Source organism: Crinia signifera, chromosome 2, assembly GCF_055691185.1.
Source record: "Crinia signifera chromosome 2, ASM5569118v1, whole genome shotgun sequence".
In the NCBI taxonomy this organism is placed as follows: domain Eukaryota; kingdom Metazoa; phylum Chordata; class Amphibia; order Anura; family Myobatrachidae; genus Crinia; species Crinia signifera.
The window spans coordinates 15,588,035-15,607,833 of NC_139218.1; the positions used below are offsets into that span (position 1 = coordinate 15,588,035).

Genomic DNA, 19,799 nt, shown 5'->3' on the forward strand with positions numbered 1-19,799 from the left:
TAAACATTCTGCTGTATGCTGCACTCTCCTATTCTAGGAAAGAGTTATTTTAAGAACTTTGAGCAAATAAACATCTTCTTGCCTCAAGACGTCTCTGCCATCTTGCGACTAACAGAATTACCGCAATAATTCCGTTCTCCGGCTGTTCTGGGTAAAGGTATCCAGCGTCCTCCAAGCTCCGCTCTGCCAGCTACCGAAGCAGAGGTCTGGTCCGTGAACCAGAGGGGAAGCCACTGACGCCAGCCAGGAGTGTGTCAGCAGCGCGTCGACGCATACACTCCCGCAGGTAGTACTCAGGTGCCAGCGGTTGGTCCTGAGGAGGTAACCGTGGTTCCAGGCGCCACGTATAAGGAGTCTGGTGGTGGCAGCGATACCCCGCCCACTGCGTAGTGGGCGGAGTCAGTAACAGGCGGTTGCTGACGGTAACAGGGAATCCCCAATTGGCACGGTCCCGTGAGACCTGGTACCGCAATCTGTGGACCCGAAGGGCGTAGCCAGAGCTAAGGTCAGGCGTCCGGTCACAGAAATTGGTGGCACAGCGGTGGGATATCCCAGGCGGCTTTCCGGTTACCCGATTGGAGAAGCCGAGTTACTCAGGGAGGAGTAACTGCAGCCAGGAGAACGCGCAAGATGGCGGACTTCAATGGAATGTCGAAGGATGACCTCGAGATCGTGTGTCGGGGGAAGGGTGTGGAGATCCCTTCCAAAGCAACTGTAAACGAAATGAGGGCGGCGCTCAATCGCTTGGAGGAGTCGAGTCGGGAGGAGGTGCAGCATGCTGATGGTGACCGTGTCCAGGAGGACAGCCACACAGAGGACCTTCATCTGGACCCGGTGAGACTCACAAGCCCCGCCCCCTCTAGCAGTAGCCATGTTTCCCAACACTCCCTAGCAGGGCCAGGATCCGTGTGTCCCAGGGTGGGCGGCACGGATAGCCTAGCGGATCGGCTAGCGGAATTAGGGGAGAGGGCAACGGAACAAGAACGCATGCTCATCATTCGGATGTGGCATGCGGAGCGGGCACCACAGGCTGTGGTACCCCGGGCGCCGTTGTCAGCTGCTACCCCCCGAGTGGGACGGATTCAGTTTGCTAAGTTTGCTGACAGCGATGGGGACATTGATGGACATTTGCAAGTTTTTGAGAGGACTTGTAAACTACATGATTTGCCCAAACAGGAGTGGGTAAGACACCTTGTGCCCACCCTGCATGGAGAGGCCTTGGAGGCCTATCGAGGAGTGGCCAATGAGGACTGTGGGGACTATGATGTTGTCGCCAAGGCCCTCCTCCAACGTTTTTTTGTAACTCCTGAGTCCTACAGGAAAAAGTTTCGGGACTTGCCAAAGAATCCGGGCAGCACCCACGAGCAGTTTGCCACCCAGCTGCGGCAGTACTTGGTGAAGTGGGTGCAGGAATCAAAGGCCACAACCTGGGACACCCTGATTGATGTGATCTGCAGGGAGCAGTTCTACCGCAGGTGTGCCCAGGAAGTGAAGGAGTGGGTGCTAGATCGGGAGCCACCGAGCGTAAGGATGGCTGCCCAGCTAGCGGACAAGTATGTGGCAATTCGGTCACAGGGGCTGAAACGCCCAAGTAGCAGCCCACTACAAAGGACTGTACCACCAGGGGGACACCCCTCTTCAGCTCATCGCCCCCCAAAGCAAGCATCTTCCAACCCGGGTGCTCTTGGCCAGCAATCGCCCCGCAGCGTCCCTGCGAGTAATCAGGGATCATCGGAGCCCCGACTGGTCAAGAAGTGCTACAGCTGTGGGAAAATCGGACATCTTAGGATGAACTGTCCCACACTGCTGGCACCCCAGATTCGCGCTACAATTCCGAGTGCTGGCACCCAGCTTGCTTGCTTAACCCGTGGAGATGAGTCCACAGAGACTGTACCCCCTCCAGTCAGTCCGATGGAGTGTGGCGGGAAACAGGTGAACTCAGAGGAGAGGGTCACCTGCATGGCCACACGGCCTCTACAGAATATGTGGCGGCACCTGCAGGCGGTCCAAGTGGGGCCCCTGCAGGGGGAAGGCCTGAGAGACTCTGGGGCCTCAATCACTGTGGTGAGCCCCAGACTGATTGATCCTGCTGCAGTATTGCAGGGTCGCACTGCCAAAGTTACAATGGCAGATGGAGCGGAGCGAGAGGTACCCATGGCCAGAGTCTACCTGGATTGGGGGGCTGGACCAGAGTTGCGAGATGTTGCCGTCATGGATGGCCTCCCAACAGATGTAGTCCTGGGGAATGATCTTGGGGGTGGAATCGTTACTACATTTGCTAACGCCATCGCCTGGAGTCAAGCTGCCAGACTACAGTCCTTACCATCGACACCAGCACAGCCCAGCCCAGAGGAAAAGACCACAGCGGCCAGACAACTGCCAGCGCAGCCAACCACAGCATCAACCAGCCCAGAGGAAAAGACTACAGCGGCTAGATCAGCGCATCTCCCCAGCATGCCTTTTGCCTCTGATGTGCCTACGTCCCCTAGCAACGCCGAGGATGTGTGTGCCAGCTTGTTGTATCCTGTGGGGGTACCCAGCGATGCTCCTGTTCCTAGTGGTCTGCCAACTCCAGCGGTGAGTATGAGTGACCACACTGACCTTTACATGACTGACCCAAACCAGAATGACCCTAGACATCCCAACCTGGATACCCCTGTAGAGTGTCCCCCTTTAGGAGAAAGTGAGGGGCACTGGCAGGGGGTTCAGGAGGTTCCGCTCTCTGACCCATCCCTGACAGGCATACGGTGCCAAGCTCGCAGCGGTCTTGATGGGGTGGGGGTAGGGAGTGTGCCCGGGCAGGAAGGGTTCAGGCCCAGGGTAGTCAGGAAGGTAGAAGGGGATACACCAGAGAGGGTGGGTTCCCCAAGACGTAGGTCCTTTGAGGAGGACAGGGGGGCAGGTCTGACGGTTGTTGCAGACGGGTGCCCGGGAGAAGTGACAGGGGTGCAGTGCCTGGAGGATAGTGTGGGAGGAGACAGGGGTAGGCCCAGACCAGGGAAGGTAGAGGCGACCAGAGGCTATCCCCGGCCCACAACCCCCAGACAGGTACTGACCTTAGAAACTGTAAGGCCCTACAGACCAGTTGTCCCTGACTCTCGTTTGGTAGTGACGTCCCTTACAGTAGTGACTAGAAAGGGTCTTCCCAAGACAGTGGACTGTACACCTGCTTGTGAGTTGGCATTCCAGTCGCTGAAGGAGGCTCTGGTACCAGCTCCAGTGCTGATGACGCACATTTATTACCAGGACATTGTGGTACGGACTATTGCGTCACTGCATGGACTGGGAGCAGTACTGAGCCAGGAGGAGCCATGTGGGCAGGAGCACCCTGTGGTTTGTGTGAGCAGAATACTGCTATGGTGGGAGGTGGGGTATGCCACAATTTGGACACACTGCGTGGCAATTGTGTATGCAGCAGACCAGCTTTGGCACAGATGGTGCCACTGGCACCCCACTGGGGTGAAGGAACACCCACCTGATGAAGGTTTGCCCCCTGCATTGGGGGAAACAGACTGTTGTTGTGGGGCCTTGGACTTGGACACTGTGGTGACTGTGTGGACTTTCAGCACCAACCGGATATGGCCCACTGCAGTCTGGAGGAACTGTCTAGGCTGGGGGCCAACACCCCCAGGCACTCCCAGTAACCCCCAAATGGGCTGCGGGACCAGGAGCCAAGTCGTTGGGACATGGCCCTCTGGTTTCCCGCTTGAAGGGGGGGGGAGAAGTGTGGCTGGAGAGCCCTGCACACGGGGTTAATGGCGGCTACAGCACTGAAGGGGTTAACTATCCGTGCTTGGCCGTTATTCAGAACAAGGGCACTTGCCCTGTTTTAAACTGTATGAGTAGCACTGAGCTGGGACAGGACCCCTGCTGCAGTGCTGATGTAAGTTATAGCACTGAGCTGGGCACCCCGCACACATATCATATGTATTTATGTAATATATGTTTGGCACTGAGCTAGGACTGCATCATATATTGTGTATTGAATATTGAATATTGAGGAATGCATTCTGGATTTACAATGCACTTTGTACTTTTCTGGGAGAAGGGATTTAGCAAATCTTGGTGATGAGGAAATAAAATGCTAATCTGCCTCTCTGGTCAGAATGTCTGAAAGTGTCCAAAACACAGCAGGGAGTAGGCCCTGTGTAAGAGGTGCTAAAAAGGAAATTTGTGTACCATATGTGATGGGTCCCTGAGCCCAGGACATCCTGTGTGTGAGGTGTTGATGAGGCACAGACATTTGTGTTTCGTTATGTAAACATGCTACCAGGAGATAAATATCTCCCCTGTTCCTGAAAGTTATATATTCTAAGGAAATTGGATTTATCCTTTGTAGTATGTAATCTTGGTTCGTTATGCACGGGAAGTAACGTATCAGATTGAGATGCAAATTGTAAATGTATGGGGGAGGATCTGACAATGTCAAAGAGTTTTCTGCCTATATAAGCAGGGCTCTGTGAGCCCAAAGTTGTACTCTGTTCTACCTGTCCTGCTGTAAACATTCTGCTGTATGCTGCACTCTCCTATTCTAGGAGAGAGTTCTTTTAAGAACTTTGAGCAAATAAACATCTTCTTGCCTCAAGACGTCTCTGCCATCTTGCGACTAACAGAATTACCGCAATAATTCCGTTCTCCGGCTGTTCTGGGTAAAGGTATCCAGCGTCCTCCAAGCTCCGCTCTGCCAGCTACCGAAGCAGAGGTCTGGTCCGTGAACCAGAGGGGAAGCCACTGACGCCAGCCAGGAGTGTGTCAGCAGCGCGTCGACGCATACACTCCCGCAGGTAGTACTCAGGTGCCAGTGGTTGGTCCTGAGGAGGTAACCGTGGTTCCAGGCGCCACGTATAAGGAGTCTGGTGGTGGCAGCGATACCCCGCCCACTGCGTAGTGGGCGGAGTCAGTAACAGGCGGTTGCTGACGGTAACAGGGAATCCCCAATTGGCACGGTCCCGTGAGACCTGGTACCGCAATCTGTGGACCCGAAGGGCGTAGCCAGAGCTAAGGGCAGGCGTCCGGTCACAGCCTCTCTGCGAGTATTTTGGTAAGAATTTTGTAATCTATATCTAACAGGGATATAGGCCTATAGGACCCTGGGTCCGTGAGATCCCGTCCTGTCTTTGGGAGGACCTTGATGGTGGCTAAATTAAAAAGTGTGTGTGTGGGGGGGGGGGGGGGGGGCAGTTTCGGATTGTTGAATCTGGTTGTAAACTGCCGCTAGGGTAGGGGCTATTTTCGGGGCAAGAAGTTTGTAGTAGTCTGAAGTCAGGCCGTCGGGCAGGGGCGGGCTGGGCCGGGGGGCAGGGTGCCATGTGGCCCCCGGGCCGCTGACTCCTTTTGTGTGCGGGCCGCCATTGTTCTGAGGCTGCTGCTGCAGCCAGGCTGACCAGTTTCTGGCTGGTCTCCATAAACATGGCCGCCGGCCTCCTGCACTGAGGACATGTCTAGTGCACGAGGCCACTACAGAGACTCTGTGTGTTCCACCTACTTCCTGCCTGTGCGTTCCATGCTGCAGCCTGCCTCACTCACTATCTGGCATCAAGGTAAGAGGGAGTGGGACTGTGTACAGGCTGAGCAGCCTGTAAGCTTCAGTTATTATACAGGGGGAGCACCCTGTGGGGGTCCAGTTATTATACAGGGAGGAGCAGCCTTTGGGGGATCCAGTTATTATTCTAAGGGGGAGCAGCCTGTGGGGGGTCCAGTTAATATTATAAGAGGGAGCAGCCTGTGGGGGTCCCATTATTATTATACAGGGGTAGCAGCATGTGGGGGTCCCGTTATTATTATACAGGGGGAGCAGCCTGTGGGGGTCCCATTATTATTATACAAGGGGAGCAGCCTGTGGGGGTCCCGTTATTATTAATATTATACAGGGGGAGCAGCCTGTGGGGTCATGTTATACAGTGGGAGCAGCCTGTTGTGTCCTGTTATTATAAAAGGGGAGCAGCCTGTGATGTATTTTAATTATACAGGGGGAGCAGCCTGTGGGGGTCCTGTCATTATTATACAGGGGGAGCAGCCTGTGGGGGTCCTGTTATTATTATACAGGGGGAGCAGCCTGTGGGAGTCCTGTTATTTATTATACAGGGGGAGCAGCCTGTGGGGGTCCCGTTATATACAGGGGGAGCAGCCTGTTGGGGTCCTGTTATTATACAGGGGGAGAAGCCTGTGGGGGTCCTGTTATTATACAGGGGGAGAAGCTTGTGTGGTCCTGTTATTATTATAAGACAGGGGGAGCAGCCTTTTGTGTCCCATTATACAGGGGACCAGCCTGTGGTATCCTATTGTTTTTTTGGTACTTGTTTCCTAGCACGGCGCCTGTTATATACAGGGGGAGCAGTTGGGGTGGGGGTTCCATTATTATTATTATAATACAGGGGGAGCAGCCTGTTGTGTCCTGTTATTATAAAGGGGGAACAGCCTGTGATGTATTTTTATTATACAGGGGGAGCAGCCTGTGAGGTCCTGTTATTATACAGGGGGAGAAGCCTGTGGGGTCCTGTTATTATTATAAGACAGGGGGAGCAGCCTGTTGTGTCCCATTATACAGGGGAGCAGCCTGTGGTATCCTATTGTTTTTTTGGTACTTGTTTCCTAGCACGGCGCCTGTCGGGTCCTATTGCATACCCTAACTTAAGGTATGCGATGGGACCTGACCGACCCGATTTAGGGCTTTTAAAGACCTTTCCTTACAATTAAAAAATCGGTCGCATCGCATGCCATTATAATGGCATGCGATGCGACCGTTGCGATGGACCCGATTTTTACATAGGAACCAATGTTAAATGGCCCACCATACCCAATTTTTGATTGTATACCCACCCTGATGGATAATTTGTATGTGAAATGGCCCCCCATTGTTAACGCCACGCCACGATGGCGTGGAGTTGATTTTATATAGTGTGGCGAGCCACCGAGCCCGAAGCGTGGCGAGTGGACGCGGAATACATGTGATGTCATGCGCATCCCCTCGCGGGGCTCGCCGCGTTTCGTGCTCGGTGGCTCTCTGCGCTCGCCACACTATATAAAATCAACTCCACGCCGATGTGGATAGTGGGGGTATGAAAAGGTCGGAGGACGCTTACCGCCGCCCTCTGCAGAGGATGATTGGTAAGTGGAGAAGGGGGGTGAGTATTTTGATTAAATTTAGGAAGAATTGTCTGGAATATGTGTTGGGGGCATAGATGTTAAGTATAATATACTGGGACTGTGCAAGTGTGATGCGGCATATGATATATTCACTCTCTGGATCGGAGTGAAGTATTTCTGCAGTGATAGGTAGCTGTCTTCGTGCTATGATTGCCACTCCCCGTGCTTTTGAGTTGAAGGATGCTGAAGAGAGGACCTGCCAGCCGAGCATCCAGAGTTTGGCCGATTCAAGCTGGGTAAGATGGGTCTCCTGCAGGCACACAACATCAAGATGTAATTTGCTAAGATACAACAATATGCGTTTTCTCTTTTGGGGTGAGTTTATCCCACCCACGTTCCAGCTACCAACCGTCAGATCGGACATGGGTCCAGTCCGGGGATGGGTAGATGGAAGGTTACATACTCTAAGGCTTTACGTCCTGTCGGACGGCATTTTGATTCGACAATAATGCTGCATTTGGGACAAACATTAGGGGGGGGAGAAGGGGACGGAAAACATGTAAACATTGACTTCCAGAAAAGCATTCTGAGGGTCTCGACCATCAGCCAAGGCGCTCAGGCAGGGGTTGAAGGAATTAGGAGCAACACCTCCACCCAGGCGTCACCCCCACACACGCACATAATTATATTAACAAGAGAAAACAACAGTTAACTTGAGCATATCGCCCGCCACAGGCAATTTTTAACTAGGGGGGGGGGGGGAGAGTATGGGTGAAACGGAAGAGTTCTTATAGCCATGGGCCATAAGTCTTTGACTCGGCAGTTAGTCTGTTTGCTTTGTTCCGGCGCTGGGGTGCGTTGGCTGTGTTTGCTTCTGGAGGAGGGGGGGGGTAGAACCAGGTTTAGAGGGGGGTGGAGCAGATGGGGAATAGGGTCACCTCTGTCCGCCCTCATGGTAAGAGTCACAAGATAGTAAGAGGTGCTATAACATGAGTGGGCGGGGGGAGGGGAGGGGGGTACCGTATGGTCGTATTGTCATTCAGCAAGTATTTGCAATAGATTCAAACCCCTTTTCAATCTTCGTGGATCAGGACCAACGATAGTTCACAGTAGGTGGGGGGGGAGGAGAAGGGGTGAGTTGGCAAAGGAACATCAATCTCTCTCCTTGAAGCAGCATTGTGTTGAGGCATATGAGAATCAGGGGGGGGGGGAGTCACAAGATGGAGGGAAGATGACATTTTGGGGCAAAGTCCCTTCTGGCTTTGGATAATTCAGCTGAAAAGTCCTGAAATAGTAAGATCTTGTTTCCCTGCCATGTAATATCTCTGCTTTTTCTCGATGCTGACCACAATAGTTCCTTGTGAAGGAGGTTTAGGGTTTTGAATATCACCGCCTGGGGTCTAGCCCCATCTTGTGGGCGAATTGAGCCCAGCCTGTGGGCTCTTTCTATGATTAAGTCCTCACACCTATCAGAGACCTGCAGTATCTCAGGCAGAGTTATGCGTATGAAGTCAAATAATTCTTGACCTCTGACGGTCTCAGGCAGCCCAATGATTCTCAGGTTACATCTGCGTGAGCGGTTTTCCAAATCTTGCACTTTATTGTGCAGGTATGAGATTTCCTTCTGGGAAGCCTGAAGGGAGTCTTTCAACTCACTAATGTCGGCAAAGTTGGCCCCCACGGTTTGCTCAGTGGATTGTACCCTCTGCTGCAGCTGTGCTATCTGCTTGTTAATATCGTCCGTTTGTGCCTTTAGGAGGGGTCCTATGGCAGTTCTAATGGCTTCTACCATATCTCCATAGGTCACAGGGGCAGTGAGGGGTGGCAGGTGGGCCTCAGGGGCCAGGTACTCACTGTGGGGGTTTGATCCTGCGTCTGTGGGGGAGGCTGGATTGTTGGGAGGCAGCGACTCTCTGGTGGTGGAAGTGGTAGATGGTGAGGCAGGGGTGGCTCTCTGGGGAACAGCGTCCGGCGCCATCTTGGATCCCGGCGTCGGCCGCTCCCTGTCTCTTTTTTGGTGGCTGGTGGAGCTGGGCATTGCACTGAGGAAGCGCTTCATGCAGTGGAGGTCTCTGAGTAGGAGAGGGGTGGCGGGCGGGCAGCTTGGAGGCTGTTAAGCCGTGATTTCAGTGGCGTGGGGTGCCTGGTTAGCGGAGCTCCACTCTCCCACTACCGCATCTTCCAGGGGTGTAACCGGAAGTCTCAACCGCAGAGAACTTATTAATTCACCCAGGTTCATGAATGAATAGCCAGGAGTGACTATACATGCAACTTACGTCACTGTGACACTGGCACCACTGTGATCAGCGGAACATGTGGGATAGGACATCTGTCCACCCAATATACCCGTCTGATTCACAATGGATGTCGCTGTGGATTCTAACTGATAATTTATTAAACTGAGAAACAGAGTTTCCCCATATGCTGCTCCCCACACACAGTTTCATGCACATGATTAAACTCACTCTAATGCATATCTGCTAATTGATAGCTTGGTATATATATATATATATATATATATATATATATATATATATATAACAGAAGAAAAAACTTTTTTATGTAGATAATAAACGCTTGAACATGTCAAATAAGCTGTCGACGTTTCAATGTCACAATAACATTTTTATTAAGACTTGACATGCAGGAGAACAAAAAATGCAAAGAACAGCAGAGATTTAAATACACTTACCAGGCTGGTCCGTCCAGTGGCCGTGGGGTTTGCTGGTTTGTAGCTTATAAATCCATCTGGACTCCAACTGGACTCCAACTTAAGCAAAGCCCCATCTCTGTCGCCCCCTCGGCGAAAGGGGGGGACATGGTCGATCAAGATGAACTTTAAGTCCGTGATCGAATGTCCTGCTTCCAAGTAATGTCGGGCAACCGGTTGGTCAGGCGATCTGGTCCTGATGGCGTTGTTAATGGCCGATCGGTGTATGGCCATTCTATCACGGATCGTGCGGATGGTTTTTCCCACGTAGTATAAATGACACGGGCAGAATAATAAATATATGACGTGGGTAGTTAAGCACGTGAGGACGTGTTTGATGGGAATGATAGACTGATTGATTGGATAAAAAGACAAAAAGAAGCAGCGCCACATGTAGTTAATTTAATAACAATTAAACATATTAAAATACACAGTAGTAAAACACAAGGTACTTCTTTACTTTCACGGCACCACTAGATAGGACTGATAGGATACTAGATAGGATACGATTTGGTATGCGATTTGACATAAGATATCGCATAAGATATAGGATAAGATTTACTATCCATTTCATTACCCCACTATCCACTAGGGCGTGGAGTTGAGAATAGAATAGTGTGGCGAGCGCAGCGAGCCACCGAGCCCGAAGCGTGGCGAGCGCAGCGAGCCCCGCGAGGGGACACGGAATGTATTTTATGGAATTGCATGCAAATGGCATGCAATATTGGGGACTTGCTTTGAAACAACATCCGTGTGCGCTCGCCACGCTTCGGGCTTGGTGGCTCGCTGCGCTCGCCACACTATTCTATTCTCAACTCCACGCCCTAGTGGATAGTGGGGTAATGAAATGGATAGTAAATCTTATCCTATATCTTATGCGATATCTTATGTCAAATCGCATACCAAATCGTATCCTATCTAGTATCCTATCTGTCCTATCTAGTGGCGCCGTGAAAGTAAAGAAGTACCAAACACAAATATATGAAACTGTATAAAATCAATTGAATGGACCCAATTATAAATAGTCACCAAGTTTGGAGAATGGTATGTCCTGCTCTGATCTCAATGGAGAAATATGATGGAGTCCGTATTAGCCAATTGATGGTATCCTGTATATGTTTGTAATGGACTCAACCGATGGCACAGTTGGAATTAGCCGGATCGGGAGTCCTCACTGCTGCGAGTGACAGGTGTCCATATTGTGAATGGCATGAGACTTCCAGGGGTAAAGTATTCCGATCAGATGTATCAGCAGGTGGGACAATCCTTCGGCATAGAAAGGTGTCTCCTTAAGGAAAAATTGGGTCCACAGGGCAAGCACCAACGCGTTTCGCAGTGCACTCACTGCTTTGTCAAGGTGTCAGGACATACCATTCTCCAAACTTGGGCCCTTATTCTGATCGGTGCGTACTTTCCCGAATTCTTTCGGATCGCGTTTTTTAGCCGTCTGCGCATGCGTGGGGAACGCCATGCGCATGTGCCACGCATGGTCTCCGTACTTGTTCTCACTAATACCGTACAGAAATGTGCACCGCAATCACTCGGGCAATATGGGTGTGTTATGGGCGTCATGCGGAATGACACAGGGGCGTAGTTTCAAAGTGGGCTAAACTGGGCGGAAACATGGGCGGACACGGGGGAGTACACATATTTTGGTAGGCGTGCATTCGGACAGCACGCCGAATGCACGCGAACAAAAAGGGAAGAAATGTGCGGTGTCCAAAAGGCTAGTATTGCTTAGCGGACACCACTCGGTCATGCGCTAGGCAATCGGAACGCCTAATCAGGACGGACGCACCTCAACCAATGTCAGCTGAACACAATACAATCACCTACTTTACTCATTACTTGTTAATTACACGCTTCTCACTGCTTCAATTAGAACCATTGCAGCTTAAAGGGAACATTACATGCTGCACTTGTCACACACTTTTACACTGCAAATAATGAACACAACTTAATATTAATAATACTAATACACATGTCACTTCTGCATGTATCAATTAATACAGACATTTGGGGGGCCAAAATAACATTTATTAAAGAAACGTAGAAAATAATTTCGAAACCATCACAAAATAAATGGTACCATAACAGGACTAAAAGTAAATAATATATAATAAATAGCCACAGCAGAATCATTAGGAACACATCAGGTGGCTTCACAACAAAAGTAGAGCACCAACACTTCAAGTACAGCACACAGTAATGGTAGCCGAAACTGGGCAACAGGGGAACCAAACATGACATTTGAACCGCGGGCAAATGTGGTGACCCTCGGCACGGATTTTGACACAGGATGCTGACACACACAGCTCAATGGAAGATTTGTGAAGACATAACGGTGGAGATTAATGGGGACACAAGTTCATTTGCAGGCACGTTTGGCCCTGGCAGGCTCCTTGCCACGTGCAGCAGCTCTTCGGCCTCGCCCACGGCCAGAGTCAGATGGTGGGTCACGTGGAGCACATGCTGGGGAGGGGGTGGATCTTCTTCCCCCTCTGGCAGCAGGGAGTGATGATGGTGGTAATGCACCAGAAGCGGGTGACATTAGGACCCTATTGGTGGTAACTAGCTCCACCATAAGTTCATTATGGCGGAGGAGGAGGTCATTTTGCCGCAGGGCTTGATCAGCCAGCACCTGCAGGCTAGCAGCAATAGCCTGCATGCTCGCAGCAATACTCTGCTGGCTGGTGGTCAAACCCTGCAGCACCTCCTCGGCCCTACGCACCCGCTCTGATGCCGAGTCTCCCTGCTGCACAATACTTTCCAGAACATGCCCCCACGTGGCCAATTCAGCCGCGGATATTGCCGGCTGCTGCTGCACGGGCCTGCTACTGGGACCAGGTGGCACAGACTCCACAACCTCCTCAAGAGATTCTTGACCAAGCGGTGGGGATGCTGTTGAAGGAGAAAATACCAATTACCACACATTCCATGCAAAATTCAAAACATCTACTTATGGCCTGGCAAATAATTACCTTCAAGCGTAGAAGCCATCACTTCCGCTGGGGACTCGCTGTCTATGGTGCTCACCCCCCGGACCTCCTCCACTGCAATGCAGCACTGTGCCATCTCTTCCAGGGGGGTGAGCTGCAGCTTTGCAGGCATGGGGCCAGCCCCAGAGGTGTGGCTGTGTTCCCACCGCTGGGTCAATTTCTTCTTGAGGTTCCCTTTGAAGTCGTGCCACCTGCAATCAAAGTGTACATATTAATACATGTCACTCCTCATGTTTGCTGTAGCACCCATTGCAATCTGAAACATAATACAACATGTGCCTACTGACACCAAACTTACATTATATTCATTTTTAAAAACAACCCTTAGAAGATACAACCACAGTCACCCTACAATAACTATCAATTCAATGTCATGGCAAACATGTCTGTGCCTCCAAGCAACGTGCCCACCCATTGACCAACTCCATCTAATATTGAATGTAAACATTACTGGACTTGTCCTACTCAAATGTAACACACATGTACTTGCCTCTTCTTAACGTGCTCCGCCTCACGAACTTGTGGAGCCACTGCATTAATCTCCGCTGTTATCTCCTCCCAGATCTTCCATCTCCTTGTGTGTGTCAACTTTACCGCTGGGCACTCTATCAAATCACGTGCCCGGGTCACCAGGATGTCAAGCTCCTGCGGTTCATATGCCATGTTTCTTGTGGTTGGTTCCCCTGTTGCCCGACTGCGGCCACGGGCACGGCCACTGCCACTGGCACTGCCACGGCCACAGCCACCGGTTGCTGTACTTGAAGTGCTGGCCTGGCTACTCTGTTGGGAAGCCACCTGCTGTGTTCCCAATGATTCTGCTGATGCTGAGGATGGGCCAGCTGCTGATTGGCCTGATGTTGATGGCCCATCTGGCTGCTCTGGGTTGAGGGGGACATAGGTGGTGTTGGCCTCCATGCGGGACAAGAGATTCTGCACCACCTGTTCTTCCTCTGACTCTGAGCCAGCCATGTTTCCAACAACTGTTTGCCTTTCTAGGACAACTTTAAATACTATTTCTGTAATTGGCGTTAATCAGCTGCAACCTGCGTTCCGTACGGCTGCGTTACGTACGGCAGCGTCAACCGTGCGGCGCATACGGCACGCCCCTTGGTGTGGATAAATATTTCACAAAAACCTGGCAAACTGAGTAAGTCTGATTTAGTAGCTAAATGCAGATTTCAACACCAAAGACAAAATAAAACTGAGGTCACACATGAAATGTATATTTGAATGTACATCTGTACTGTGCACTTGTTTGGTATGTAGTACAACTGACACTACCCATTCCATATGTAAATCCAGTCCACCACTTAGCCACAAGTAATCAGTGCTAGCATCCAAATCACATGTGAAAGCACTCCAAATTCAGGCTGGATGCTAGCTACTTTTCATTCCACCTCTGTAGTATGGGCCAGTAGAAGGTAAGTGTACACATGGCAGCATGGCCTAATTTGGGGAAAAGGTCTGCCACTATTTGCTTTGTTTCTGCTGCATAGCTTTCATTATAAAATAGCTGTTTAGTACCTTGTTGAGTTAGGTGTAAGTGTCTAGTGATGCAGACTATTTCACCTGTTGCTTATACCCATGTTTGGTGAATGTTATAGATTATATATAATGTGTTTCCATCTTAGTTTACACTGTCTGTTTAGGATGGGTGTGCGATGCAATGGGTTAGCCGTCTGTTCGGGCGCATACACGCTGTTAGTGTAAAAATGAACAATAAAGTTAATACCAAATATCACTCTGACCAACCAATGACAGCACATGATTGTTTGATTTGTGCCATTGCTAAAATGGCTGCCTACCAGCGAGCACAGCCCTTCTCCACTGCGGAGCTGATGTCGCTGGTGGCAGTGATGGAGAGGAGACTGGGGCAGGCAGGCCCCTTCATCACAAATAGGGACAAGCGCCGGGCATATGTTGCGGCCCGGCGCCGCATATTCGCCCGCACTCATGTGCGGAGGACCATCGCCCAACTGGAGAGGCGATGGTCCGACCTGCGGAGGCGGGAGCCGGAGCGGCTGCAGGCTCTGAGGCGGCGTCTTCAACGCCGTAAGTATTTTCGCAAAATACATATAATTGACAGTGGCCAGGATTCGGTCTGCTTCAAAAGTGATAAAATGGAGAGTAATAAACAGGCAGCCAATCAGCTCCTATCTGGCATTTTTCAACTACAGTCTGTGACATGACAGGAAGGAGCTGATTGGCTGTGTGTTTATCACTCTACATTGTATAACTTTTGAAGGCTAGTGCATCTAGGCCAGTGAGTGTTTGCATTTTCACATTATTTAATATTAATAATACATGAGGTCAATTGGGTGTTGATGACATAGAAATGCCATATACTATATGTGTGATCTATAACACATATATAATGTGGTTATGATATGTACTTGTTAGAGTGATTTCAATGTCAAATGACACTCACCCATTTTGTTTGTTTAACCCACAGCGCGGGAGAGAGCCAGACAGGCCCGTGAGGAGGCCAAACAGGAGGCCCAGGAGGTGGCCAGTGAGGAGGACATAGAGGAGGCCCAGGAGGTGGCCAGTGAGGAGGCCACACAGGAGGCCCAGGAGGTGGCCAGTGAGGAGGACACAGAGGAGGCCCAGGAGGTGGTCACGGAGGAGGACACAGAGGAGGCCCAGGAGGTGTCCCAGGAGGTCGGCCAGGAGGTCGAAGTGGAGGAGGAGGAGGTGACCCTACCCCTCCCCGATTTGCCACCACCTCCCAATGTGGAGGATGAAGAGATGGTGGAGCTGCCTGGCAGGGGTAAGTAGACATAATGCATCATTACTGACTTAGGTACAGTTTGTTATGTCGCACAGCTGATTAAATTTTGCTATAATATAGGGCCTTATTTTGGTTCATTCTTTCTGACAAAATCTTTCTTAGATGGGCAAAACCATGTGCACTGCAGGTGGGGCAGGTGTTACTTGTGCAGAGAGAATTAGATTTGGGTGGGGTTTTACTTCAAAGTGAGATCTATATTGCAGTGTAAAAATAAAGCAGTCAGTATTTTACCTGCACAGAAACAAAATTACTCACCCAAATCTAATTCTCTCTGCACATGTTACATCTGCCCCCCCTGCAGTGCACATGGTTTTGTCCATCTAAGAAGGATTTTGTCAGAAAGAATGAACCAAAATAAGGCCCATAGTAAAGAGTAGTCCAAAAAAATGGGAAAACAACAGACACCCTTTGGCCTTATATGGCCATGCTGCAAACGTGCAATCTGGATGCTCATGTAGGTGATGAGTGTTTATTTATGGAGGCTCTTTGTATAGAAGCAACAATAAAACATCAATGGAATATGGGCAGGCCTGATTTATACTGGAGTCCCAAGTGGCCAGTTTGCATGGGCCCCCCTCTAGCCAGTGTGCCCGTGTTGTTGTCATGTATTTTTAAAAGGTATTATGTAGGATGGATTGACCTTAGAAATTGTTTGGTGTAAGGAAGCCGATTAGTGCTGCATTTTCTCCTATCTCGCAAATGTGACAAGGAATCATGAAGTAATGGGTAGAGGGACTAGGCTAGCATTTTAATGTGGTATCTATTCTATCTCTCTCTCTCTCTCTATCTATCTATCTATCTATCTATCTATCATGCAGTTTAGCTATTAAGCAGTAACATGCAGGTATATATGTATGGGTAAATGTGGCATGTTGTAGTGGGTGTATGTTTTGAGTTGAGTGAGGAGTCTTTGGCCAGGACAACTGTGAGTGATCCTCAAGTGTGGTTGTGTTTTTGATATATAGATTGTGAAATGTATATGTCACACAAGTGTGTGTGTGTGTGTGTGTGTGTGTGTGTGTGTGTGTGTGTGTGTGTGGTGGCAGCATCATGATCATATATTTGATGCCATTACATACAAGATTGCCTAAGTATTTGTTTGTATGTATGATTTCTCATGGTGTAGGTACTTAGGATTGACTGTACAAGGTGTACGTGAGTAGCATAATTAATGTTGTACCCCCTTTCTCATGCACACAGATTACCAGGAGCCAGCCCAGGGTGTTAGAGGGGCCCTCATGAGGTTGCGGGAGGACCTCAGGAGGATGACAGCACATGTCGAGGACCTATGTGACCTGCTCCTGGAGTAATTTTTTGATTGTTTGGTTGTTAATAAAAGTTACCCTTTATTTAAGAAGTTGTCTGTGTGTTATTTTAGTATTTCACATTAAAAGTATAAATAGCATTTAAAACAAAAACATGTTGATGTTTAGTTATGTACGCAGCAAAAGGGTAGATCACATTTTTATCCCCATAGGGAATGTTAGGGTTAATGTATAGTGCTTGTAAGTGTTTAAGGATCAATTAGATAAATAACAGATGACCAGGAGCAACAATCTGTTCTCAAAGTGGTTTGATAATTGCCTAAGTGTGTCATGTGATCTATTTGGGAACTCAGATAAGAGTAGTCTGGTTTTTTGCGTAAGTACACCGCATCTGTGCGTAGTGGCCGGCTCGCGTGCGTTCTGACACGGGAAGGCCGTGCATACGCGGTCACACCGTGCAGAATCTGACTGTTTCCCCCGCACACGCATGGTTTGTATGTCGTCCGTAAACACGCCCTGTTCTTAAAGATGGAGTCCGTCCGAATGCGGAGGACACGTGGGCGTTTCTACGGACGTTGGCCGTACGCCACCGCACAGCGAGGAGTGCGGACCGCACTGAAAGAATTCGGGAAAGTACGCACCGATCAGAATAAGGGCCACGGTGACTATTTATAATTGGGTCCATTCAATTGATTTTATACAGTTTCATATATTTGTGTTTTACTAATGTGTATTTTAATATGTTTAATTGTTATTAAATTAACTACATGTGGATTGGATAAAAATCAGCGCTGCTTCTTTTTGTCTTTTTTTCCTTTACCTATTTGGGAGCTGACTACTCCCTCAAGCAGCAGCTTATTGACAAAATAAACTCTGGATAAGCGCTCTACACTAACTTAGGTAAGTCTTTTTTCTCTTTTTTACTGATTGATTGGATGTTTGAATGTCTTGCATACTACCAGGTTTTTGCACGTAGTACAACTGAGGCATTTGTAGCAGCCAGGCAATTTGGTCAAAAAGTTGGATGGCCGTGGTGGTACATCAAAGGCGGTAATGTCCGCATGCACCACTCGATCTTTAATATTGCGGCCCCTGGTATAACAAGCCATTGGTCTTTTGTTTTGTAATCCAGGTAGGGAGCTGTCCGTTTTAATTATGGGCCATAGAGCTGTGGTGGCCCTTTGTACTACCGGGCTGGAGCTGGAGAATTGTTGCTTCCAGGGAACAACACTCTGCTGATTGCATGCTTTAGGTTTTAATAGTTCTTCACAAGGGATTGCTAGTACTTCCTTCTGGAGCTTTTGTAGTAGTTGGAGACCATATCCCCTAACGACAAATTTCTCAACCACTTTGTTAGGGCTCTCCAGGGCAGCTTCCGCAGTGCTAGATATTCTGGCGACCCTTATTAATTGGGATTTCGGTAAGCCTCTTTTTAGGGGCTTAGGATGGTGGCTAGACCCCAACAGCAGGGTGTTGCGGTCGGTCGGCTTTGAATATACTGTAGTCTGCAAGTGGACATTATTTAAGGTGATCAATACATCCAAATATTCAAGTTTTTCCATTTGGATATTATACGTATATTTGATTGGGCTGCTACTGGTGTTGATGGCTTGGATATTATCCTCGAGTACTGTGGAAGGGCCTGTCCAAAGACAAAACAGATCGTCGATAAACCGGCAGTATAGCAATATATGCTTGGAGATGTGTTCAATCTGTAAGAACTTTTCGCTTTCCTCCGCGAACATAAAAATGTTTGCGAGGCTCGGGTCGACCGGGCTCCCCATTGCACACCCAGATCTCTGTTTATACAATGCTCCATTAAACAGGAAATAATTTCTTTCAAGAGTTAATTTAAGCAACTTGACAAATAAATCATGGTCCACTTTATTGATATTGGTTTTTCTCAAAAAAACTCTGCTACTGCTGCCACTGTTTGGGGGATGGCAGTATACAAACTGCATACGTTGAATGTTACCGGGACTGTGCCTGGCGGAATGTTGGTGACCTGTTGTAGACGGAGCAGGAAGTCTGTGGTATCCTTGATATATGTCGGCTGTTGTTGTACATGTGGTTGGAGCAAGATGTCAAGAAATTTAGAAATGAGCTGATACAATAAATTATTGGCAGAAATGATAGGCCGGCCCGGCGGCTTAACTGGATTTTTGTGCAATTTGGGTACGGTGTAAATAACTGGTGTAACTGGAAATTGTTGGGTGAGAGCTGTAGCCAGATTCTTGGAAATTAGATTGTCCTCCGTTGCTACATGCAACAATGAATCCAATTCTTGTTTGTAACTGCTGGTGGGATCTGAAGGCAGTCTGTCATACACCGAAATATCACTGAGTTGGTGTTCAATTTCCTCCTTATAGTCCTTAAGATCCTGAATGACTATCGCTCCCCCTTTGTCTGCCGACCAGATAACAATATGTCTGTACTTGGATAAATCATTCAAAGCTGCCCTCTCTTCACGGGTCAAGTTGTAGTGAGGATTAGTGACAGCTGAGTTGTATTTGGTTACAGAAGCATCTACTAATCGAGAAAAAGTGGGGAGGGAGGTATTGGAGGAAGCGGGGTCAAATTTGGAGCTGCTTGAATGAACTGTTGAATCGGGCCCTTGACCTCTGTCATTTCAATATACTGGAAATGTTCTTTTAGGTGTAGATTGCGGTCAAACCTATGATGATCTATCTGCCATTGCAGCTCGTTGTGGGGGTTGGTGGGGATAAATGATAGGCCCTTTCTGAGGACCGAGATCTCAGCTGGTTTTAAGACGTGGCTAGACAAATTGTATATTAGCTCCTCAGTAGGGCTTTGAGCTCTCGCTGTCCTCTGGTTTTGGCCGCTCCGGCGGGTGGGTGACTTTTTTGACTTGTAGAGACTGCTGGTTCTAAAGGGACATCTGTCCTGCGGGAGGCGTCATCTGAGTCCCGTACACGGAAATCCCTGTC

The 19,799-nt window shown here is 49.2% G+C and overlaps 1 protein-coding gene across 1 annotated transcript; it reads left to right on the forward strand.

Annotated features, from left to right (window-relative positions):
- Positions 1-630: 630 nt before the first annotated feature.
- LOC146058368 (uncharacterized) lies at positions 631-16,914 on the forward strand. Its single transcript, XM_083170652.1, has 5 exons — positions 631-768; positions 7,320-7,382; positions 8,843-8,900; positions 15,248-15,565; positions 16,787-16,914. The coding sequence occupies exons 1-5, from the start codon at positions 631-633 to the stop codon at positions 16,894-16,896; spliced, it is 687 nt and encodes a 228-aa protein (XP_083026778.1). The 3' UTR covers positions 16,897-16,914.
- Positions 16,915-19,799: the final 2,885 nt, after the last annotated feature.

What these genes read in the sequence shown, in the direction of transcription:
- LOC146058368 (XM_083170652.1), top strand. Translation starts at nt 631, where the DNA reads ATGGCGGACTTCAATGGAATGTCGAAGGATGACCTCGAGATCGTGTGT. An exon ending in GTTTGGCCGATTCAAGCTGG is followed by an intron (nt 7,383 to 8,842) that starts GTAAGATGGGTC and finishes TTGTGCCTTTAG; the next exon opens with GAGGGGTCCTATGGCAGTTC. An exon ending in CTCCATAGGTCACAGGGGCA is followed by an intron (nt 8,901 to 15,247) that starts GTGAGGGGTGGC and finishes TTTAACCCACAG; the next exon opens with CGCGGGAGAGAGCCAGACAG.